General features: G+C 36.6%; 1 protein-coding gene across 4 annotated transcripts in view; it reads left to right on the top strand.

The window, feature by feature from the left end:
- Nucleotides 1-24,079, top strand: part of unc5a (unc-5 netrin receptor A) — a 263,498-nt gene that overhangs the window by 179,677 nt on the left and 59,742 nt on the right. For 2 of the 4 annotated variants that reach the window (XM_048176231.1, XM_048176230.1), the window contains exons 3-6: nt 4,122-4,265; nt 8,714-8,817; nt 9,625-9,805; nt 19,420-19,587. In XM_048176231.1, coding sequence (XP_048032188.1) covers nt 4,122-4,265; nt 8,714-8,817; nt 9,625-9,805; nt 19,420-19,587 — 597 coding nt within the window. The remainder of the gene's footprint in view (nt 1-4,121; nt 4,266-8,713; nt 8,818-9,624; nt 9,806-19,419; nt 19,588-24,079) is intronic. The other 2 variants (XM_048176234.1, XM_048176232.1) reach the window with 1 other exon arrangement.

The raw sequence follows: 24,079 nt of genomic DNA, 5'->3' as shown, positions 1-24,079 counted from the left end.
GAATTTTACGTCTGTATTTAATAATTTGTTAGATGTCATTGTAGAAAAATGGGACGGGTTATGAATTTTTAACAATTAATTTTGAAGGTGCGCCGCATGTATTGAGTATGCAGACGCACAACACGGCAAAAGCATTAAGCAATAACTCAGAATTACGATTCAATCTCCGCAGGGCCTTTTTTCTTTCAGGGTCTAATAAATGTGTCTTCATTTTGGAATAATTCTCTCCGTCTGTGGGGGTTTAACAGTATTGGAAGCGGGTGCTCGCATGTGACACTCGGCCTAAGAGTCAATTATTCTTTAACTGTGTGACCTCTTAGACCCCAGAGGGAGGGTTGCCACAGCGACCTCGCTCAAGAGCTCAGGGGTGAACATTTTAATGGTGTTCCTAGTCAAAGACTTCATACTCGGTTAATTACTAATTATACAAATCTGCGTTACAGTATTATCCTGGCCTATCATGCAGCTAAATCTGTCATGCAGGAAAAGTGAATTTTCATGCCTGAGCAACAGTGCAGGCCATTTGGCATATTCACAAAAGTGAATGAAACCGAATGTGGCGGCCTCAGTGGTTCGTCATGAAGCGCAGAGGGAGTGTGAGGTCAGAAATCCGGGTAATTGCTGCTAAAAGAAACAAAAAGCAATTAATAAAACAATCAGTGTTTAAGATAGCTTTTCCTCTGACTATTTCAGGCTATGCCTGTTTCTCTTAATTGTATTTTACGTTTTAATGCGAACGATAATTACATTCTCTCTCTAAAAAAGTAAAATAAAATAATCATACCTTAAAAAATCACCATGATATTAGTGGTCTTATATCATAACTATTTCCGCTTATATTTAATTGGTTACGCAATTTTAATTAAATGCAATGCAAGTACAGCAATTAATTGAGAGTGTTATTTTCAATGCACTTATTTTAGTCTGGATTACAGAGATTTGTGCATTGAATCTTATATTTTTGACCCATTGCAAAAGTGTTTTGAGCCATCAGCGATGATTAAAGTCCAGACGTTGTGTCAGAGGACAGCAAGATTGTCTGAGAGGTCCATTTTGATGTTGACGCCCTGAGTAACACTGGAGGGTGGTTTAAATCAGTAATTGCATGTGCTCCTAATGTCTGCCAAGATAGTGAGACACAAGCTCTCCATGCTGCCCTATTTCTCTCCTCCTAGAGTCTCTCTGCCAAGTGGTGATGGATGTGATGTACACTGATTTGTGACAAACAGGTTGGAGCAAGAACTCAAATGACCAGTAGGATTTGAGATGATGCAATTTTTGTCAAATCGCTGGAGCACCTGACCACACCGTGGCTAATTGCAGAATGTGGTTGTTGGAGTTGTTTTATGGTTTTATTATGGTGTATTGGCATTAAATGCTTGACTGGCCATGCAGTGCAGTATGAGTTTCAGAACTCCATATTTGGACATCATAGGGGAGTTGGAATGTTCAATTTAAGTCTTTGCACACTCCTATGATGTGCAAAGATGTGTTTAAATATTCCATTGATGCCAACAAAATCAATTTAAACATTGAAATTGTGTCCAGAAATCAATTTGAACATTTGAAAGCAGCTATGTTGTGCATAAATCTATTCAAACATTTAAATTATGCCAAAACATCAGTTCTAGCATTTGAAAGACAGAAATATTGTGTAGAACCTTTTTCTATTTTACACATGGAGCACAAAAAAATAGATTCAAACATTTGAAAGATTCCAAAAAAAAAAGTTGGGGATGTTCAAATATGCACAAATATAGATTTGCACATTTAAAGGTGCCCTAGAATTAAAAATGGAATGTATCTTGGCATAGTTAAATAACAAGAGTTCAGTACATGGAAATGACATACAGTGAGTCTCAAACCCCATTGTTTCCTCCTTCTTATATAAAATCTCATTTGTTTAAAAGACCTCCGAAGAACAGGCAAATCTCAACATAACACCGACTGTTACGTAACAGTCGGGATCATTAATATGTACGCCCCCAATATTTGCATATGCCAGCCCATGTTCAAGACATTACACAAGGGCAGGCAGTATTAACATCTGGATATGTGCACAGCTGAATCATCAGACTAGGTAAGCAAGCAAGAACAATAGCGAAAAATGGCAGATGGAGCAATAATAACTGACATGATCCATGATAACATGATATTTTTAGTGATATTTGTAAATTGCCTTTCTAAATGTTTCGTTAGCATATTGGTTAAAGTTACCATTGTTTCTTACTGTATTCATGGAGACAAGAGCCATTGTTATTTTCATTATTAAACACTTGCAGTCTGTATAATTCATAAACACAACTTCATTCTTTATAAATCTCTCCAACAGTGTGTATTGTTAGCTTTAGCCACGGAGCTCTATCAAAGTCATTCAGAATCAAATGTAAACATCCAAATAAATACCATACTTACGCTGCATGCTGCATGACGAACACTTTGTAAAGATCCATTTTGAGGGTTATATTAGCTGTGTGAACTTTGTTTATGCTGTTTAAGGCAAGCGCGAGCTCCGGGGGAGGGGAGCACGAGATTTAAAGGGGCCGCGCAGGCTGAATCGACGCATATTTAATGATGCCCCAAAATAGGCAATTAAAAAAATGAATAAAAAAAATCTATGGGGTATTTTGAGCTGAAACTTCACAGACACATTGAGGGGACAACTTAGACTATATTACATCTTTTAAAAAGACGTTCTACGGCACCTTTAAAGGGGACATATCATGAAAATCTGACTTTTTCCATGTTTAAGTGCTATAATCGGGTCCCCGGTGCATCTACCAACCCAGAAAATGTGAACAAGGACAACCCAGTAACTTTGTTTTGATTTTGATGTTCAAATTTGCTCAAAAATCTAAAGTTGCATTGTGAGTTCAATGCAACTGTGATGCACAAAAAGATTTGAAATGCCCAGAAATCATTCTGTTCAAACATTTTGATGATTAAAAAAAGATATGTCTATTTGAACATCATATTTTTTCTATAATGCCCAAAAATACCCTAGGTTTTGAAACCTAGGCCTTGGTTCTAATAAAGCCAAACAAGAAAAAAAGGGAGAGAGGAAAAGGAAAGGATTAATAGGTTGGATGTAGAGATTATGGGAGAAATTAGGGGGAAGGTGGATGTTGAGGGGATGTGGACATCTTCAAGGTCATGCTTTCGTGTTAAGATGAGCGATAGCCATGGAGGAAAATATCAGAGGCTTAGGGGTTGAGGAGATGGTCCAGAGATAATGAAAAGAAAAATGATCTTTGTCTAGCCCCATCCCTCAATCCTCAAAGAGAGCTTTATTATGCATTACACATTTTGTGTTGTTGGTGTTGGTTAACTCCGATCATGTTCATTTGTAATTGTCAGCTGAAAATGAATCATTTTGTTGGATGACTTCACATCAGTTGTATAGACATTATTCACCCGACTGTGGTTGACAAATTATCACTTCATTCCTTTTTTTTTCTTGTCCTCTTTTACATTTTATTTTCAGAAAAGACCTCTGAGCTTTGATGGGATAATCCCAGCCACTCTTGTCTGAATGGAAACGCACATATTGAGTAACCAGGAAAAATATCTCCCACTGGAAGCTCACATAAATATTAATATCTGATTATTTATTAATTCACCCCAAGGAAGCATAGTAGAGTTTGGGATTTTCTATTTTGAGGTGGTTTCGCATGTCATACACTTCCTGCATTTAGTAAACAATGATCGTCAATCATCTGTCAATATTCCATGAATTAAACAACCAACGAAAAATGTTTGTTTGCAAAGAACTTAATTTGTTTCCCCTTATTGCAAATGGTTGGCAGCTCTTCGCTGGATGTGGTGAACCTCCAAAAACCTTTGGAAAAAAGTGGACAGTTTGCCACGTCCGAAAAGTTTGACAGCTGTGATAGATTTCACATTGTTGCCAAAGTTTTGATTCACCACTGCCAGTGAAGTGCTGCTAATTTCTGCCAGCCAATTTGCCACAGATTAGCTGCAAGTTTGACAAAAATAAAGTTTTTACAGGGGTCTGTTGTACGCCTCGGCTGAAAGACTGTCTCTGAATGTCCATATCTGTCAATGGCGTTATGTTTCGAGCGGTGAGATGAACGTGTTTGCTGTGTCTGGTTTGGTCCCAGGGCTGCCGGTGATGCAGGTGAAGATTGACATCTCCAGACAGCAGGTGGAGAAGATCTTTGGTCTGGAGGATTACTGGTGTCAGTGTGTGGCCTGGAGCACTACAGGAACCCAGAAGAGCCAAAAGGCATATGTGCGCATCGCCTGTGAGTTCAGCTCTGCTATCTTATATGGCAAACATTTTGACCAAATGCCACCTTATCTGATAATGATAAATATCTAGGTTTTCAACTGGTGGGTCTGTGTTGATCTGGACACGAGGAAAAATCTAATGCAAACTCTAAATGCTAATAATAAATTGCAAATAACCATGCAGCAGAATGGTGCAAAGTTTAGATAAAGTGCCAAAATAAATTATGAATTTGATATTTATAGATTGTATTTTTTTTTTTTTTTTACATTTTTGAAAGAAGTCTTTTATGCTCACCAGGGCTGCATTTAAAATGCAAAATAAAAAAAAAATAAAAAAAACTGTAAAACTGTAAAAATAGTAATATTGTGAAATATTATTACAATTTAAAATGACTGGTTTATATTTTAATATATTTTAAAATGTAATTTATTCCTGTGATGCAAAGCTGAATTTTCAGCATCATCAGGTCTTTAGTGTCACATGATCCTTCAGAAATCATTCTAATTAATTTGGCTCAAGAATATTTCTTTTTGATTTTCGATTTTGATTTTCAAAGGTTTATTATAAAAACAGATTATTTTTTTCCCCCCAAAATGCAATAGATCCATGGCACATTTTTTTTTTTTCAAAATGCAATTAATCCATCAATGTAAAAGTTATTTTTCATATTGAAAATACACAACAAAGTACAGATACAATACTGATTTTGGCGGAAACTCAATTTTTTCTTAAAATGGCATTTATTGCGTTTTGGAAACAAACTTTTCATTTATCCAGGTGAACCCATACATATAATATGGGTTCACCTGGTTAAACAAGGTTTTAAATGACCACAATGTGATTTATGCAATCCATTACTGGCTTAATATAAAATACTAATAATACATTTCGATATTTATACATGCTTTTATGCATTTACAAAATGTTAAGTTATAGCAAAAATGTGCTTACCGGGTTGTGTCATCATTTGATCCCAGTGTAAAATTTAGATCCCAAAGCAAAACCAATTGAGAACCACTGCTGACTGTGTTTAGGCAGTTTATTAGTTAGGCTAGATGCCATTCTTCCACTATAATCTAGAAAATATAGAAGCTGATATGGCACCTAACATTATGTCTCTTTACTTGTGCTGTGTTTAAATGCACACTAGCTACATGAACAGGTGTTTCCTGTCATAGAAGTTAAAATTGTTTCTTTGAATACTTTAACACTCCTTTTAAACACTGTGTAAACAGTGTGTTCTGGTTAAAAGCTTGTTCAACAAAATTCATTTATCCCCAATGTATTTAAAGTGCTCTACAACACTGTAGCGTTTGCTCTTTTTTTTATCACTCCACCGTTAAGTGTTTTGATAGTGATATACTTTCTATTAAAAGTTATTTTGAAATTCCATTTAGCCAATCAATCTAACCACTTATGTTCCGTTTTCTCCCTGAGGCTGATTGATTCAGTTGGTTTTATATGACTTATTTAATGTTTGATTGGGAAGTTTGATCAGGAAGAGCCCATGGCAAGGAAATCTGCTAATCTGCAATTTAACACTTTGTAATTGCCTCAAGAGGCCTGGTGGTTTTGATATTTCTGTGTGATTAAACACCAGGAAACCGCACCACCGCACCGCTTCACTCAGAACAAACATCAGCACAAAACAGAGGAGAAGACGTCCTTACTTTAAAGAAAGATGATAGAGTCTAAAACAAGGATTAAAGCATTGTGCGATTAAAGTGGATTTGGGATTTATCTCAGAGTGCTTCTTATAAATATTCTAGATGGATATTTATCTTGCCAAACATGGATTCACCTCAGATTCTACTTTCGCATAATGAAAGCACTTTTAAAGGAATTTACTCACCCAAAACTGCATACAATGACCAGGTGCTCTCAAAAGGGCCTATAAGGGTGGTTCATATGTTTTGTCCGCTACATAACTTTCAGTCTGTTCCCGCACACAAAGTACCATATGACTTCTGAGCACTTTGTATATAACGAATTATTCATATGGACCACTTTTATGTTGTTTGTATGGAGTCTCAATTCCCATTCATTGTAATTGTGCTAGGGTGAACTATTCCTTTAACAAACCTCCCGAGTTTTCCCCTCAAAGTCACGACAATGTCATCTCAGGAGTGGATGGCCATCTAATCCTTTGTGCCTCTCCTATTCCCATTAAATCCTATTTAATTAAATTGAATGTCAAAGACCCCTCTTCACCTCTTAATGTTTGCCAAGGCCTGATTGTTGAAGACAGGCATGACATCTGTTTTGAAGAAATGAAATGACTGGCAGTGTCGCTGTTATTGATAGAGATTTTATTCCCCAGCATCGGAGCTGAAGACAAGTCCGCTGTCTCAATGGACACCTCCTTCCAAAAGCTTTTTCATGTCATAACAGTTATAAACGTTTATGCAAATGTTGTTTTGAAATTTTGCCATCCATAGTCAGGAGGACACGAAAGCCCTCCATCAACACTAATGCAATTTTGACAAGCAAATACAATTCGACTTGCATCAACACTTGTCCCAAGGGTTTTAGGTGGAGTGGTCGTGTGGATACCACAGCCTCGGTGCGGTGTCGAGTAGAGGAGGAAGATAATGCAATTCCTTTTTGTTGATGCTTTGCCTAGGGGGCTGCAGACAGCCTTTCTCTGAAGCAACCAAGCAGGGTCTAATAAGCACTCGGGTCTGTGATATGGATCCTTCTAAGAGAGAAAGGCCGCTCAAGGCTCTTGTTGAACGTACACGGTGCAAACAAAGCCCTGAGTTATGTATGGAGGAGCACTGAACCCCAAAAACACATGGCTAAATATGACACAGATAATGTTAGATTAAATGGCTTGGCAGTTTACCTTCCTGGTGAAACATGTACAAGTTCTGATCCATTTTATGACTACAGGAGGATTTTAGTCAATATCCTGGCTTGAGAGCCCACAAGGAAAGAAAAAAAAACAAAAAAAAAAACATGCAATACATTTAAGAGCACATTTACAAGACAATAATTTCCTAAAAACGGAAAAGTTATTCCTTTGCGTTTTTCGCTTATAGACGACAACTTTGTCAAGAGTTCACACGGATCTGCCAAAACAACTAAAAATTCTGTATTATTCATGCCAGGCCAGTAGAGGGCGATGTCATTTTGTAAAGAAACACTGTGCGCCTATAGACTGAACACGGGCCCTATTTTAACAAGCTAATCACATGGTCTAAAGTGCACAGCGCAAGTGCACTTCCAAGTCGCAAGTCCGAATCCACTTTTGCTAGTTTAACAATGGGAAAGATGGCCAGCATGCCCGGCACATGGTCTAAAAGGGTTGCCCCTATTCTCTTAATTAGCAATGGGTGTGTTTTGGGCCAGTTGCATTCGCGCCATGGTCGATTCGCTATTTACACTGCGGAATTTGCAAGCAGAAAAAATGAATGCTTTTCTAGCTAGGAAACGTCCGGATTCCACCAAAACATTTTTTTATCTTTATGCGCACACTAATAATCTTTTACATTTGTAATTCTTTTCTTTTTAATATCTTGCATGTTTGTGTGCTTCTGTGCGTCCCTGTGTGTATAATAAGCAGAGTGTATGTGCGTTGTGCCCCCGATTATAGGCGCATATAACTAACGCACTCTTTAAATAACAAAACAAATATTGCGGCATTGACTGCAATACCAGTTTTCAGTTGGTCAATGGCACAGACTATTTCAGTTGCCTCAAAATAGCAATGCCGACAATGTTCCTGATCACACCTCTTTTTCAGACCTGCACGCCCATGGGCGCAAATGCTATTTAAACAACGTGGCGCAGGACGTGAAAATGATAACTGCGGCAGGCTGAAACCGCGTTGCGCCAAGTGTATTATAGGGCCCGAAATATGCATGTGCATGACGTCACCATTTTCACAAATTTTGATTTTTGCAGTTTACATGCAGGCAATAACAGTAATAGTGTTCAAAAACATACATTTTGAAACCCGTTTTTTAAAAGTTCTTGTTTTCAGGCCCCCAAAAAGACCCCTAAAATCTCACTTATTTCTTCTAGACTTTTGATTAATGCCCTCTTCAAACTAACAGTGATTTTATCAGGTAGAAAAGTGAAAATCTGGATCTATATAAAATCTGTACATGTAAATAAATTAATAAAATAACAATAAAATAAAATATGTATTTTTTTTGTTGCCAAAAAATAAATAATTGTATATAAATTGCAGCAATGCATAAAGCATCATATCATACACACATAAGCACAAGTTCACAATGTCAGAACACACTCACCAGGTCATGTCTTTTCCTCTGAGAATATATACCAAATATAATAACGAAATTAATGTTTAATATTAAATATACAATTGTGTGCACTACAAGGTCTGTATATTTTTGCACATTGCACAGCAGAGTCTACCATAATCTTTTGTTGTGATTGTAAGTTTACTGTATATTCCTAATGACTAATAAATAAAATGATTTTGCACTACAGATCTGAGGAAGAACTTTGAGGAGGAACCGCTGGGTAAGGAAGTGGCACTTGATCAGGAAATCCTTCTGCGCTGTCATCCTCCTGAAGGTGTGCCTCCTGCTGAGGTGAGAGCAACAAGCAAACATGTTAACAACCAACGGCTCTGCTAATTATCCCTCTCATTAATGTACTCACACAAATATACCATCGAGCCAGAGATCTGACGTCTTTCACCATATTCCGTCTGTTCCATGAGCTGGACTTGGATGAGGAACCATGCAGAGTGATTTGGCAGCTCTGGGAGTCCCATTAATAATACATGTACTTTTGCACTGGTGCAGGACTAGACCAGCCTGCGACCAGCTGTTGCAGCTCAAAATGTCCGTCCAAACTTCCAAACTTTTAAAGTACATCGTGTTCAATAAAATTTAAGCCTTTGTCTCATAATAATTTACAGTAAATGATTTTGACTAATTCACCATTTTATTATTATTATTATTATTAAGTTACAGTAACATTCTTACAATGAAAGTTTAAAAGTAGTAAGTTGAAAAATGATATAAAATTTATTTTTTGTGATAATAAACATCACACCACAACACATAAAAATTTAATCACATTTTTTCTTTTGTTACCAAAGTACTACCATAATCGCAATTTCTACTTTAAGTTCTATTTCTAATTTTAAAGTGAGAAATACATGTTCTAATTTGCAGTGAACAATAGAAAAACAATTGAAAGAAAATGCTAATCCACTTTCCTACTGCCCCATGCTACCATGCAGTGCCTGCCAAACTTTAACATCCTCAGTCCAGGTTTTGGCCTTGGGAGCTGCCCAGAGTGGCAGCTGGATCAGAGAGCATACAGAGCGTTTTCCATCCATTTGAGCCAGATTGAAGCTGTGAAATGTTTTCTCTTGTGTATATCTATAGGTGGAGTGGCAGAGAAACGAGGAGCTGATCGACCCCAAGACTGACCCCAATTTCTTCATCACCGTGGACCATAATCTCATCATCAAACAAGCCCGCCTGGCCGACACAGGGAACTACACCTGCGTGGCCAAGAACATTGTGGCTCGACGCAAGAGCTCCTCGGCTACTGTGATTGTCTATGGTGTGTTTCTTCTCATACTTTGTTCCTTTCTTAGATCACAGATAAATGGACTTTACCTTTCAAGATTCTGACAAAAGTTTGGGATTGTTTTGACCTGGAGTCAGGGGTAATTTACTGAGAGAGTCAGGCTAGCTGTGATGGACAACTCTATTTTGATCAGACTTTGAGAACAAAATGTACTGACTATACATAAATTATATATATATATATATATATATATATATATATATATATATATATATATATATATATATATATATATACAGTACAGTCCAAAAGTTTGGAACCACTAAGATTTTTAATGTTTTTAAAAGAAGTTTCGTCTGCTCACCAAGGCTACATTTATTTAATTAAAAATACAGTAAAAAACAGTAATATTGTGAAATATTATTACAATTTAAAATAACTGTTTTCTATTTGAATATATTTCACAAAGTAATTTATTCCTGTGATGCAAAGCTGAATTTTCAGCATCATTACTCCAGTCTTCAGTGTCACATGATCCTTCAGAAATCATTCTAATATGCTGATCTGCTGCTCAAGAAACATTTAATGTGTACATTGTACAAAATATTTGTGTACAATATTTTTTTTCAGGATTATTTGATGAATAGAAAGTTCAAAAGAACAGTGTTTATCTGAAATCTAATCTTTTGTAACATTGTAAATGTCTTTACTGCCACTTTTGATTGATTTAATGCATCCTTGCCGAATAAAAGCATTCATTTCTTTAATTTCTTTTCAAAAAAATAAAAATGAAAATTCTTACTGACCCCAAACTTTTGAATGGTAGTGTATAATGCTACAGAAGCTTTGTATTTCAGATAAATACTGTTCTTTTGAACTTTCTATTCATCAAGGAATCCTGAAAAAAAAAGTACACAACTGTTTTCAACATTGAAAATAATCATAAATGTTTATTGAGCAGCAAATCAGCATATTAGAATGATTTCTGAAGGATCATGTGACACTGAAGACTGGAGTAACGATGCTGAAAATTCAGCTTTGCATCACAGGAATAAATTACTTTGTCAAATATATTTAAATAGTACACAGTTATTTTAAATTGTAATAATATTTCACAATATTACTGTTTTTTACTGTATTTTTAATTAAATAAATGTAGCCTTGGTGAGCAGACGAAACTTATTTTAAAAACATTAAAAATCTTAGTGGTTCCAAACTTTTGGACTGTACTGTGTGTGTGTGTGTGTGTGTGTGTGTGTATATATATATATATATATATATATATATATATATATATATATATATATATATATATAAATTTGATCTCTTAAAGGGTTAGTTCACCCCAAATTCTGTCATTTATTACTCCTCGTGTCGTTCCACATCTGTAAGACCTTCATTCATCTTCGGAACACAAATTAAGATATTTTTGATGAAGTCTGAGAGGTTTCTGTCCCTCCATAGAGATCCAACTCAACTACCACTCCAAGGTCCAGAAAGGTAGGAATGACATAATTACAGTACTCCATGTGATTCCAGTGGTTTAACCTCAATTTTATGAAGCAACGCAAGTGCTTTGTTTGTGCAAAAAAAATATAATTTACCAACTAAATATTGATCATGAACATGCATTCATGAGAGCTTCACAATGCAGGCGTGCTGTGTTCAAACTCGCGCAATAACTCAACGCACATGCACGTGTTCACAAGAGCATCACAACGCATGCGTTTTGTGTTAGAGCAGGGGTGTCCAAACTACGGCCCGGGGTTGAATTTTAAGCGGCCCGCAGCTTGTCTATTAAAATATATTATGTGTGGCCCGCCACGCATAATTTACAAATCGTGCAGTTTCACATTGTCAACACAAGGTGGCAGTACTAGATTTTAGGCAAGGGAAACATGAACACACCAAAAGCGGAACGAAACAACGCCACTTGTGCGCACTACGCAACTCACAAGCTCAATGTGGAAAACAGGAGAAACATTGAGCCGATCCAGTTAGACTACTTCAACCAACAATTCACCAACATTTATCATGGATTTACTGTGGTAACACTAACTGTAACCGTGGTATATTGTCAGAAATGTAGGTTAATATCTTATTTTATTTCATTTTTAATGTAGACTTGTATTAAATGCCAATAAAGCCACATTACAGATTATTTTTGTCATAAACTTGGTTTTGTGCATTCGTATTTATATTAAATGTGTTTATAGACTAAATACCTTAAAGCCATTCTAGATATAAAAACAATATTTTTTACTTTTTACCATGTAGTTAAAGGGTCATGAAACCCCAAAACACTTATATATGAGATATAAACAGATATGTATAGGCTGCACATCATTGAAAACACTAAAGGTACTCATTAATGTTATTCATAAGTGAAAAATAGTTATTTTTGCATTTTTCAGAGCGACTTCTGTCTTCCGGTTTGAAAAGCTGAGTCGGAGCAACGTCACAAAATCTGACATAATCGTGTACTTTCGGCCCAAGTATGGGCATGGTCGAACATGCTGACGTAGACCGTTTCAAGCAAGTCTCGACATATATTCATGACATAAAACTCATTTAATCCAATCACTGCGCTGTAGTATGCATAATATTATAATTGCGGTATTATGCATGAGAAAGTATCACTTCTCTCGCCTCGGTCTCTTGTCATTCAGAGATATATCATTGGTGTTCATTTCCTCAGTACCACAACACAATGTGTTTTCCTGTGACGCGACCAGAGCAGAGGTTTGTGTGCATGTGGATGTTTTGCTGTAATCTACCAGCAAAAATGGAAAATATGTTCACATGAGATCGCATTACAGCAGAGAATTCAAATGTCACAAAAGTGCTGTTCATTCACCTCCGCCTGCTCTAGCTGCGTTCAAACATGCGAGCCGTATATGTTTCCTTCAGCACAGCAGCACGTGTGGTGTTTGTATTTTGCTCGCGATGCGGTCAGAGCTGGAGTTTGAATACGAACACATGAAAGATACGACTGATATGTTATACACGCGGAGCGCGCATATGATCGGTTTCAGCGCGGAGCTCTGCTTTGTGTTTAACAACACTAGCCACGTGGCACATAGCTCATACAGAATAAAGTATCTGTGTTTAAAGTTTTTATTTCACACATTCTCCTGCACCAAACATTAACCAGCACGGTGTAGTTATGCACACATATTTCATCAAGTCTTCTTCAAATTAATTATATGTGCAAACTGGACAATGATACAGTGGTGTAGCCTATCTGAACGCGACGACACGATTATCCTAATAAACTAAAGACTGATTTTGAGACTGCAGTGCTCGTAAACATAATAAGTAGTCTATTATTAGCCCTTTTAAATATTCTTTCACATTTCTCCCTTGTGCTTGGGAGTTTGTTGTCGTTTTCTCCGTGCTCATATATTAATATTCATTATTGTGTATAATGAGTGTGTTCTATGTCTGTGCTTCATTGGTTGTTCTCTCCCCTCTTCTTCTCCCCCTCTACACTCCCACTTTTCCAGAGCTTTACACATCCATTTTAACAGAGTTTTTGCAGCTCAGAGGTGTGAACGACCAGGCTAAAACAGGGGGGTTTCATGACCCTTTAAGTGCCATGTGTGGTTTTACCTGCAGTGATCTAATTAGAGTACTTTTAATTTAAATAAGAATAGAGTTCTAACTCAGTAATAATATTAAAATTTCACCATTTAAAAACAAGGTTAAGTTTTATAGATATTGTTTGTGTATTAAATTTGCATCTGTGTCCTCAAACTACTCTACTGTCAGCTCAAGCTTTTGTCAAATCTAAGTTTTCAAGAAACAAAACATGTAGGCCTACTAAATAAATAAATAAATATATATATATATATATATATATATATATATATATATATATATATATATATATATATATATATATATATATATATATATATATATATATATATATATATATATATATATATATATAGGAACCGGCCCCCAGATGTTTCCACGACATCGAATCTGGCCCCCTTTTAAAAAAAAGTTTGGACACCCCTGTGTTAGAGTTAGAGTATACTTTATTGTCCTTTTCAGGAAAATTGTTTTGGACTCAAAGCTGCAATAATACACAATCATACACAACACACAATAAACAATAAAGAGAAGGAGAAAAAAAAAAAAAAAAAAAAAAAAATATATATATATATATATATATATATATATATATATATATTACATCTTACAATTTAAAACATAGATACAAGTAATACATACTGAGTATGATTTGTTAAAAAAGAAAAAAAGCCACTTAATAATAAAATGGTTAACATTACAATTTACAAGCTTAGCTAGGAGTAACTGTGGCTGAAGCATATTAAAAGCTGAGCTAAAATCTACAAACAGTAATCGTGCATATGCATTCGAGGTTTCTAAATGTTGAAGAGTCAGATGTGTGACCGTGTTTACAGCATCGACAGTCCCTCTCCCCTCCCTATAAGCAAACTGTAATGGGTCTAACAGTGAATTTACATTACATTTCAGTCTGGACATCACATATTTCTCCAGGCATTTCATAGATGTTATAGCAATTGGTCTGAAGTCATTATTATCAACAGCACCAGATTTTTTAGGAACAGAGTAATGATAGTCTTTTTCCATAGCGAGGGGACCATATGATGGTCTAGAGATTGCTGGAAGATTGGACCCCATGCTTGTGTTAACTCTTCTGCACATTCCCGCAAAAGATAAGCTGAGATACCATCTGGCCCAGTCGATTTCTTAATGCAGATTTTACGAAATAGCGAGGTTACCTCTTGAGGGTCCACAAGTAATCTAGCTGCCGCTAGTGTTCACGCGATAATATTATTTTGTTAGTAAAGTGGTAAATTATGTTTTTTGATGTTGTTGTTTTTTGTTTTTTTGTTTTTTTTGCATAAACAAATCACTCATGTCGCTTCATAAAATTTAGTTAAAGCCGCTGGAGTCACATGGAGTACTTTAATTGTCTTTCTACCTTTTTGGACCTTGAAGTGGTAGTTGTGTTGGATCTCTATTGAGGGAAAGAAACCTCTCAGACTTTATTAAAAAGATCTTAATTTGTATTCCGAAGATGAACAAAGATCTTACAGATGTGGACTAACCCTTTAAAACTCATCTTTGATCACCAAAATGACATATTTAAATGTTTTATCCTCACCATGCCTTATAATAGCTTGAATGTAACTACACCCTTGCCTCATTTAGTATATGCGATTCTATGAATATGCAAATTAGCCCCGCCTCCACTCACTCACACCAGCTCAGAGATCCACTCGTTGACGATCACACGTTGACGTGATTGGTTACCAAGGTAGTTTGTGATGTCAGAAACACCAGCAATTTCAAACTGTGTTTGGTTCACTGCAGTTTTAAGGAGAAAATACTCAGCAATGGTGTTGACTTATGAATTTGCACATGGTTTGTCTTAAAACATATTATAAACACCACATAGACATATAAACAACATTTAAAGCTTGATTTTCACCACAGGGGGACTTTTTTTTATTTATTTATTTTAAAGTACTTCAGTCACAGTTATCACGATTAGCTAGAAAAGAAAGTTCTCAGAAATTGGTCAGAAATTATGGGAACCCTGTCATTTGAATACTTTTATTTAGACTAAATGCTTCTTGCTTGACTTTATGTAATATACATAAATATATTTGCATTGCGTAACATACATTTACATACATTTTGTAAGTGTGGCCTAAATGTCCAAATGCTTTTTGAGGCCAATGTATTTCTTGTAAACCTTAAAACTAAGCATTACAGCATGGGGAGCATTCTGTTGTTACTTCGCATCCTCTAAACCTGATCATGCTGTAAATGATTGCAGCAACATTACAACATATCAATTTGGGAGCAAAGCAGCCAGACAGTGTCTCAAATCTCAGCAGAGCTGACAAACACTCACACTGTAGTTGAGCTTGTTGAATTAATGGCAGAAAGTGGCTAATGAATAGGTTTATAAGCTAGCTGACCTTTATTAAAATGCACAGCGGCAGAGCACTGCTAACCCCGGAGGGGTCCCAGGACAAGCGGCGTTCTAAAGGTAGCATGCATTACAACCCTGTACACGCTCTCTACTGATCCCAGCCAAGTCAATCACACACCACACGTAGTACAGTACTGGGACAGATCTACTGAGAATACTCCTAAACTACAGACAGACATGTTAACAATAGAAAATCTGAACTTTTTGCCTTTTTTTTTTTTTCCAGAGGTAATGTATCCGTTGTATTATGAAGAGTAAAGATAATGAGTCAAGGGACAGCTGTGTGATGATTTGCATTAAACGGGAATAAATGCGGACGTGCCTTTTAATGCAGACTGCAAGTCAATCAGAGCAATCAGTGTGTTGTATTTAATGGGAGAGAAATGAAGCTAAAACTGACAATTATTTCGCAGATGAATGGAGATTAGATAAGTTGTTGCATTTTGTTTGAATTGCCTGATTTGGGGACATTTTGACGGAAGGCTCTGCAAAAGTGAGCAGAGAACATTTTCCGCTCTTGTTTGCTTTTTATGCTGTCAATCAATGAAGCCCTCACACAGGGAAAAAGAGAAATGGCACATGAATGCTAGGTGCGGTGCCTTACAATTTGTCGGTTTCAAATTGTGCTATGTTCCCGAAGCAATTTGCTACCATTGTAGAAATTAATTAAAGAAAAATTCCCTGTGAATACCTTTTGATCAAAAGAACTATTAGGCAAGGTCCTTTATGCTATTCTTTTTTTCCCCCATGGCTTCACATTAAAATGTCAGTTTACTAATTTGAAGTCTTGCAGGATTGCTTATTGGCTGAACCATAGGTGGTGTGAGAGCTGTTATTAGTGCTGTTGGACAGAGGACGAGGTGAATTTTAACAAGGCTGGACTTGACTTGACACAACGGTGTTCTAAGAGGTAATCAGGACCCGAGTTGCTGCGCAATTTCCTTCTTCGTGGTGAGCAATCAGAGAGGCTAAAGAATTGATTCGGTCTGACCAGAGCAACATTTCGTGAAGAATTAAGAGCAGCTCCAGGCACAATATACTCTGACCGGCGATCAAGGCTTCGGGACAACAAATCGGTCGAGTTACTGGGGGAAGAAGAAATCAGATTTGCTCTAAATTCTCCCACCAAGAGAGAGGAGGCTGGGAACTTGATTAAAAACCCTGCGTGAACTTTGGACTCGGGATCATCCTGGAATCCTTGCAGGATTATGCATTTCACCAGCCAGGATATTGGCGCCATAAAAACCATACTGTGTATCGGTGTAAAGCAGAAAACCAATATACACCCCACATGAGATGAAATCTAGGCCGTTCCCTCCCACCATGTGTCCCCCGTTTTGCTCAGTAGCTTTAACATTGAAAGTTGTTAATATAAGTTGTAAAAGAGATAGTGTTGTGACTTGACAAGGGCAACTGTAGAGAAGATGGCCACATCATCCAGATGTGGCCATCTTTTTAGACTTGCACACGTATTATTTTTTTCTTTTCAGAGGAAGCAAGGAATTTGGATGAGAAAATAATTACAAATTTAAAAGAAAATACTACAAAACGGGAGATGAGATACTCTGTAAAGTACACAATTGGCATCACCCTATGAAATTTCAGTAGTGCAGACAGAGTTGCTCTTTTGATATCATGTTTTCATTAAGGTCAAAACTCCAAAGCATGCTGACAATGTAAAGGAGGAATGGCAAAATGCAGGCAAAAAAATGTCACCCCACAGTGATTGGCTGATTATTATGTCACTGTTCAATAATTCAATAATGCCTGCCTACCCTCCCATGCTAGCAATAGAGTGCTGCAATGATGACATATTTTTGTAAGTTAGCATCACCCTGGTTCCTTTGACAAAAACCAGTAGATTTTTTTTTTTTTTTTTTTTTTTTTTTTTTGGATTATTGCAGAAAATAAGCTCTGTGACCAACAAAAGTTTGATTCTTGGGGCTCGTTCACACAGAATGCGTCTTTGAGTCTAAAAACACAAGACACGACGCTCAGGAATGGTTTTTAAAAAAGCACAGTGCAGAACGCAAGGGTCTCGAAGTACTTTTGAGACGTGATGCAATAACGGCAATAACGAACAAATAAAACGGTTGTCATGCCAACTTGCTACTGTAAACAGAAGCTTGCAACACTTGCCCCGCCTCCGGAAACTTCTGATTGGTCCACTGTTTTGGAATTGACATTGACACGCGCTGCGTGTAAAAGTTGAAATTGACATGACGTCTTAAAAACGCATGTGCAAAGCACTGCAAAAGATGAGAGACGTGAGCGTAACAGTCATACACGTCCTTCTAGCGTATTTTCATAGAAAAACAATGGAAAAGAAGCGCATTGGAATAGAAAAACGTGTTCTGTGTGAACGGCCCCTTATACATTTTCTTCATCATGTGAAAGCGAACTAGTGATTAGATGAGTTGTCCTGTTCAGTGTGATAAAGTTTTATGTCACCGACAACTTCTGTAGTCTCATTGTTAGCAGCCGCCTTTTTAAAATAAGTAAACGCATTAAAAAGTGAAGTGCAAAAAAAAAAAAAACGTCATCCCTGCAGCACTCTATTGGTCAGCAAATCAGCCTAAATGAGTCAAGCTGCAGTAGATATGTTATTTATGGAATAAATTACGCACCAAACTTAGGGGACGTTCACATAGAACGCGTCTTTCCATCTAAAAATGTTTCGTTTCGTTCCGTTTTAAAAAAAGCGCAGCGCATAACACGAGGGTCTCGAGAAGCGCTTTTGAGACGTGATGCAATAATAGCAATAACAGAAATAATAGAAATTGGCGAACAGCAGAATAGATATATCCTATTTTTGACATGGAAAAAAAGAAAATAATCGCACTAGCTATGGCCTCCTAAATAAAACTGTTGTCACGCCAACTTGCTACTGTAAACAGAAGCTTGCAACGCTTGCCCCGCCTCTGAGTTATTCTGATTGGTCCACTGTTTTGGAACTGACATTGATGAGTGGCACTGCGTGTAAAAGTTGGAATTCTTTTAACTTGACACTGCGTCTTAACGCGGCGCTCGTGTGAGGCACTGCAAAAGAAGCGAGACACGAGTGTAAAGGTCATACACATCTGTGTAGTGCATGCTTACATAGAAAAACAATGGAAAAGTAGTGCGTTGGGATAGAAAAAATTCATTCTGTGTGAACGGCCCCTTAGAAATATTGAATGTTAATACACTATGGAATTCTGGGGTCTCTAGCACCATCTGTGTTTGAAATTACAATTGCGGTAGATTAACAATAAATACATTTTTTTCAATTTAATTCAATTCAATCCTCTGTGGTGTACCTTCAATATCAACAATATTATAGCATTAGTTGCTTGTTGATAGTGTAAGACAAGTGCTGTTCTATGAACACAGAAACTGTGTAAATATCAAATTAACACGAATTTAGAATGGACAAAAATCAACAAAGATGGCATCCGCCACACAACTGCCTCAAATAAACAGTGAGTACAGTGTAGCATTGACAACTATTGACGTTAACATAGCTTTCGTATGTTGCCGTTGTCCCTGTGGCCTGCCTTTAAGCACAGAGCTATGTTTTTGGCTGTTTATCATCCTCGTGCTTGTCGGGTAATCCTGACTCGCTGTGTTCGTTTCCCCCTCTCCTTTGCACTGGGCGCACGAGCAGTGAACGGTGGCTGGTCCACGTGGGCCACATGGTCGGCCTGCAGTGCTGTCTGTGGTCGGGGGTGGCAGAAGAGGAGCCGGAGTTGCACCAACCCCACTCCCCTGAACGGCGGGACGTCCTGCGAGGGCCAGAGCGTCCAGAAAAGTGCCTGCACTGCCACCTGTCCAGGTAACGTCCACCGGGCGTCGCTCACTGCAGAGTAGAGCTAGTTTAGCATTAGCGCACAGACCCTTGCACGGTCCCCTTGCTCTAATGGCACCAATAGCTCCCTCTCTGTAGGACGGCTAGCTTTGATTGGCATTAGCTTTTTTGTGCTTAAGCAAAACTTTCTCATGTTTTTTTATTTATTTATTTTCTTTTGAAAACCATTGAATTATTCATAGCTGAACCAGTGCTTGTGTCTCCATTCTGGCCATCGTGTTTTTTCAGATATTTTCATGCTCTGTGCTGCTTTCGCTTTTGCTGCATGAGGTTATTTTTTCTGTTCGGGTGTAAGCAGGGTCCAAAATTAACTTGCCTGCCAGTGGTCAAAATATACTTTTGTCCCTAGCTGTTTTTTACACTTTTGTTTGCTTTGTGATGTACATTTGGTAGCTGAATGTAAGGATTATTCAGAATTTAATCAAGAATGCCTTTTAAATTCCAATTCAGTTCCCAAGTTTGAATTGAGGCAGGAAAACAGGATGCAGAATTGCAATTTGAATTTCAATGTGCACTGCTGTTTAAAAGATTGTTTAATGTTTTAGAAAGAAGCTGCTGCTCATGAAGGCTGCATTTATTTGATCAAAAGTACAGTAAAAACTTTAATATTATGAAATATTATTACAATTTAAAAATCATTCCGAAATCATTCTATTTGATTTAAATTCTTTGGTGAATAAACAGTGCAAAATAATTTTTTTGAGATTTGAGGTTTTTTGTAACAATGTAAATGTATTTACTGCCACTTTTGATCAATTTATTGCATCCTTGCTAAATAATAGTATTAATTGCTTAAAAAAATCATACTGACCCCAAACTTTTAGACAGTAAATTGATATTAAATTTTAAATTGAAAAGCAAACTTTATCTGAACAAACTTTGAATGTTAATTAAACATCATTTAAAGAAAAAAAAGGATTGAAATAGATAAATTATATTTAATAAATTAACTTTTTAGATTTATTTTTTTATTATTATTTTTTTAACATTCTAATTCAACTTCAATTTTGGACCCTGGTTCTAAGCTGGTAAGAATCTTTTACACAGAGTCAGACAGTGATATTTCAGCCTGGTCGATATTTACTGTTCTGCGCATCTTGTAAATACAAAGATTAGCAATTTATTTGATGCTAGCGATCTGCGTTAGCGCTTATAAAGTTTTACTGATCTCCTTCACTATTGCTAGTAGAACTTTCAATGGTTGAGAGTGAAAAGACTAAAAGGAAGAGGAAGCAGGGAAGCAGCACGGCTGCTTTTCCTCAGTATCGATCGCGTGCAGTTTGAAATGAAAGTCAGCCCGCTTCATTTACAGGCTGACATTAGACTCAGGTAGATGGGGGAAGGGATTCTCTTGATTACTGCGATAGGCCGGTGAGTGTATTTCAGCAGGGACAAAAATGGCATTATGCAGGCGCTGCGGACCAGCGGAAAATATCCACGCTTAGTAAACAGGAGAGGAAATCGAAGCTTTTGTCAGCTGCAGCTTGTCTCCCTCGCTCACTCCTTCTCTTCCTCCACTCGTCCTGTGAGAGGGTTTATCTACTTAAGCCAATCTCCTGTTTCATTACAAAGCATCCAGTGAAATTTAATAAGACGCCACCTTTACGCTGCTCTGTAAGTAACGTGCTCTCAAAATGTGGCGTTTTTGATGAGCAAAAACACAAAGCATGGGGGAACGCTTCTGACAGAGCTCTGTAGGGATGGATTTCACATGATTACGACCCAAATAGCATTACTGTGGGGGAGAAGAGACACGGAGAAGGAAATAAAGGCATGAACACTGTTAAAGAGAAACACTGAAAGTAGTTTTATAGGAAAACAGTGATAAGAAGTACAGAGTATGACAGCTATTTGGAATATACAGCTATATTCTATTATTCAGATGTTTTTTTTTTTTTTTTGTTTTTTATTCAAACAATATATAAAAAGAGGTTTATAATACAGATAGTTTGGACTCTAAATTCTGATTGGATGAGCCACATTTGAAGTTATTCTAAAATTACATTAAATTAATGCACCAAGTTGTTGTCGTTTGGAAGCCATGTGGTAATGAACTATATTTCTTTGCATCAGAATTGTTTATGTAACGATATTAGCTCAAAGGGGAAGTATTAATAATTATTCATAACTTATTATTAACTATGATTAATTATGAATATTTGAATCAGTTAATCAGATTAACTTGATATAGCTACATTAAAATTACAATCAATCAATCAGTTTTATTCTGTGAACAGTCAGTATTGATTATAATTCTAAGAGAAGGGTATTTTTCATGGCCATAGAAAAATAATTCTTTCTTAGCATTTACAGAACTTAGAGCTGGTAGCAATATCTAAATCAATTTATTGCAGACAGTGAGTCAGAACCAAATGTGCACGTAAGTTTTATTAACTAAATCACGAACACATAACTAAACTAACAAACACACACATAAACACAAGCCCTTGCGTCCTTGAGCCTTGGAACACGCTATATAAATAAAAAAATATTACTATTATTATTATTATAAGTCACATGTACATGGGTAAAATGATAAATGATGGAGTGAAACTGAAGTGGGAACAGGAAATGGAGCTATGGAGAAGTCAATTAAACAAGCTGGAAAAGACCATCAGTTTTCTCAGTAATAAAGCACCTTTGCTAACAAAGGTGGTTCACAAATTAATACTTAATCACTGTTTAGTGTTCAAATGTACGATACTTGTAAAATGCCTTTAGCTGTTAAGAAGCATTGGATCTGCAGGCTGAGGAGAAATCCTAGATGGTTTGGTCCGAAGTCGTAATCAATATCTTCTGCGTTGGATGAACTTAAGCTGTTAATTTGACTTTTAGTGGAGAAAGAGTTCTTTCTCTCTCTCATAGATGAGCACATAGCTGGGTTGCAGGCCTAGGCCTACAGGCCACACAACCAGAGTTTCCTTGAGTCTGTCGAAGAAGCAAGAGAGAGAGGTGGAGTTGTACGTCTCCTCTTAAGGTCTGGGAGGAGCCACACCTCTTCAGGTGGACCTGACTAATGAGCAAAAGTGGAATTTCTGTAGCGGGAACTTTCTTTTTGGGGAGTTTATGGCTCTTGTCTTTGAGCATGATTAAACTGGCTGTTGTTGAAGAAGAAACTATTAAAGATTCTTGTAATACTGATGTGTTGCACAGGTATCGACATATCATATACACATGCATTTAAATCTTTAAAATACAAACTCATAGGCACCAAACTTGGTATAGGTTTGTTTACGTTAACCATTGGTTCTTATCATAAAATATATATAAAAAAAAAATACCATACGGAAGACGCTGCACAAAACAGTCATAATCATATGTTTCAATGATAATCCCCTGTCCTGGGATGCATGTTCATTTATAGATCAGTTAATCTATGAATTAATGCAGGAAAGTCTGTTTTGAGGACTATGGCCACTGCTTTTCCACTGTGGCCACATAGTTTTGGGCAATAAAACCCAGCTCCAGTCTCTTCTCGGGGGATGGGGAATGGGGACAGACCCCAGAGTGAGTTTTAAACATTATTTGTAAAATATAACAAATAATTGTGTCTGATTTGTCTGTCATTACATTTATTATGATAATTATCACTTTTAAATGTAACCCGTTATTGAAGACTGCACTGTAAACACTTACACTCAAAATAATTAATTGGTTTGAGTAGGACAAACTTAAATTAAACAAATTAGTTCAGTCAAATTATTTTTTATGCGTATTTAGCACTTTCTTTTTCTTTCAAGTTCACAGAACTGATATATTTTAAGTAAACTGAACTGTTTCATTGTTTTGAGTTTTATTAACTTATTTCTTTTAATTTAGACAAACTTAAGTTTAACTGAAACTGGGCTGGGATTTCTATTTCCCAGCATGCTTTGCCCATAACACTTGAAAGGAGGAGTAAATGCTAAAATTAAGTGTTAAATAATGTTTTTTGTTGTTGTTGTTGTTGTTGTTGTTTGTTTGTTTTTTTGTGCAAGATTAATATTAAGTTTAAGATTTAGTACTGATTAATGTTATGTTATGCTAATTCAGAAGAGTTTCTGTTAATGTCATGGTGAAAAAGTGGTGCATGTGGCTTGGTTTGAGAGCAAGTATGTAAAAATGCTTTATATTGCTGCACTCATTCAGCAAGTGCTATACCATGCTATTGTTAACATGTAAGCAAATTAGCAAGTAAGCATTTTCTGAATTAGCTTGTTATAGTTAGCTAATTTTACACTAATAAAAATGTTTACATTGGGGTTACATGATAATTTTAAGCTAAATGTATGAGTGTACTCAAACATTTCAAGTTAAGAGCAATTAAAAAGTATGAGTACAAAATAAAAGTTCTGGGGCCGTATTCACAAAACATTCTATCTTACCACTAAGAGTGCTCCTAAATAGCAGTAAAAGTTCTTAGCTAAGAGTTTTCTCTTAAAACCTATTCGCAAAGCTGCCGAGACAAACTTTTACTAAG

The sequence above is a fragment of the Megalobrama amblycephala genome, linkage group LG23, assembly GCF_018812025.1.
Source record: "Megalobrama amblycephala isolate DHTTF-2021 linkage group LG23, ASM1881202v1, whole genome shotgun sequence".
NCBI lineage: Eukaryota > Metazoa > Chordata > Actinopteri > Cypriniformes > Xenocyprididae > Megalobrama > Megalobrama amblycephala.
Note: the sequence above shows the minus strand (reverse complement) of the source record. Positions and strands in the feature narration are given on the sequence as shown.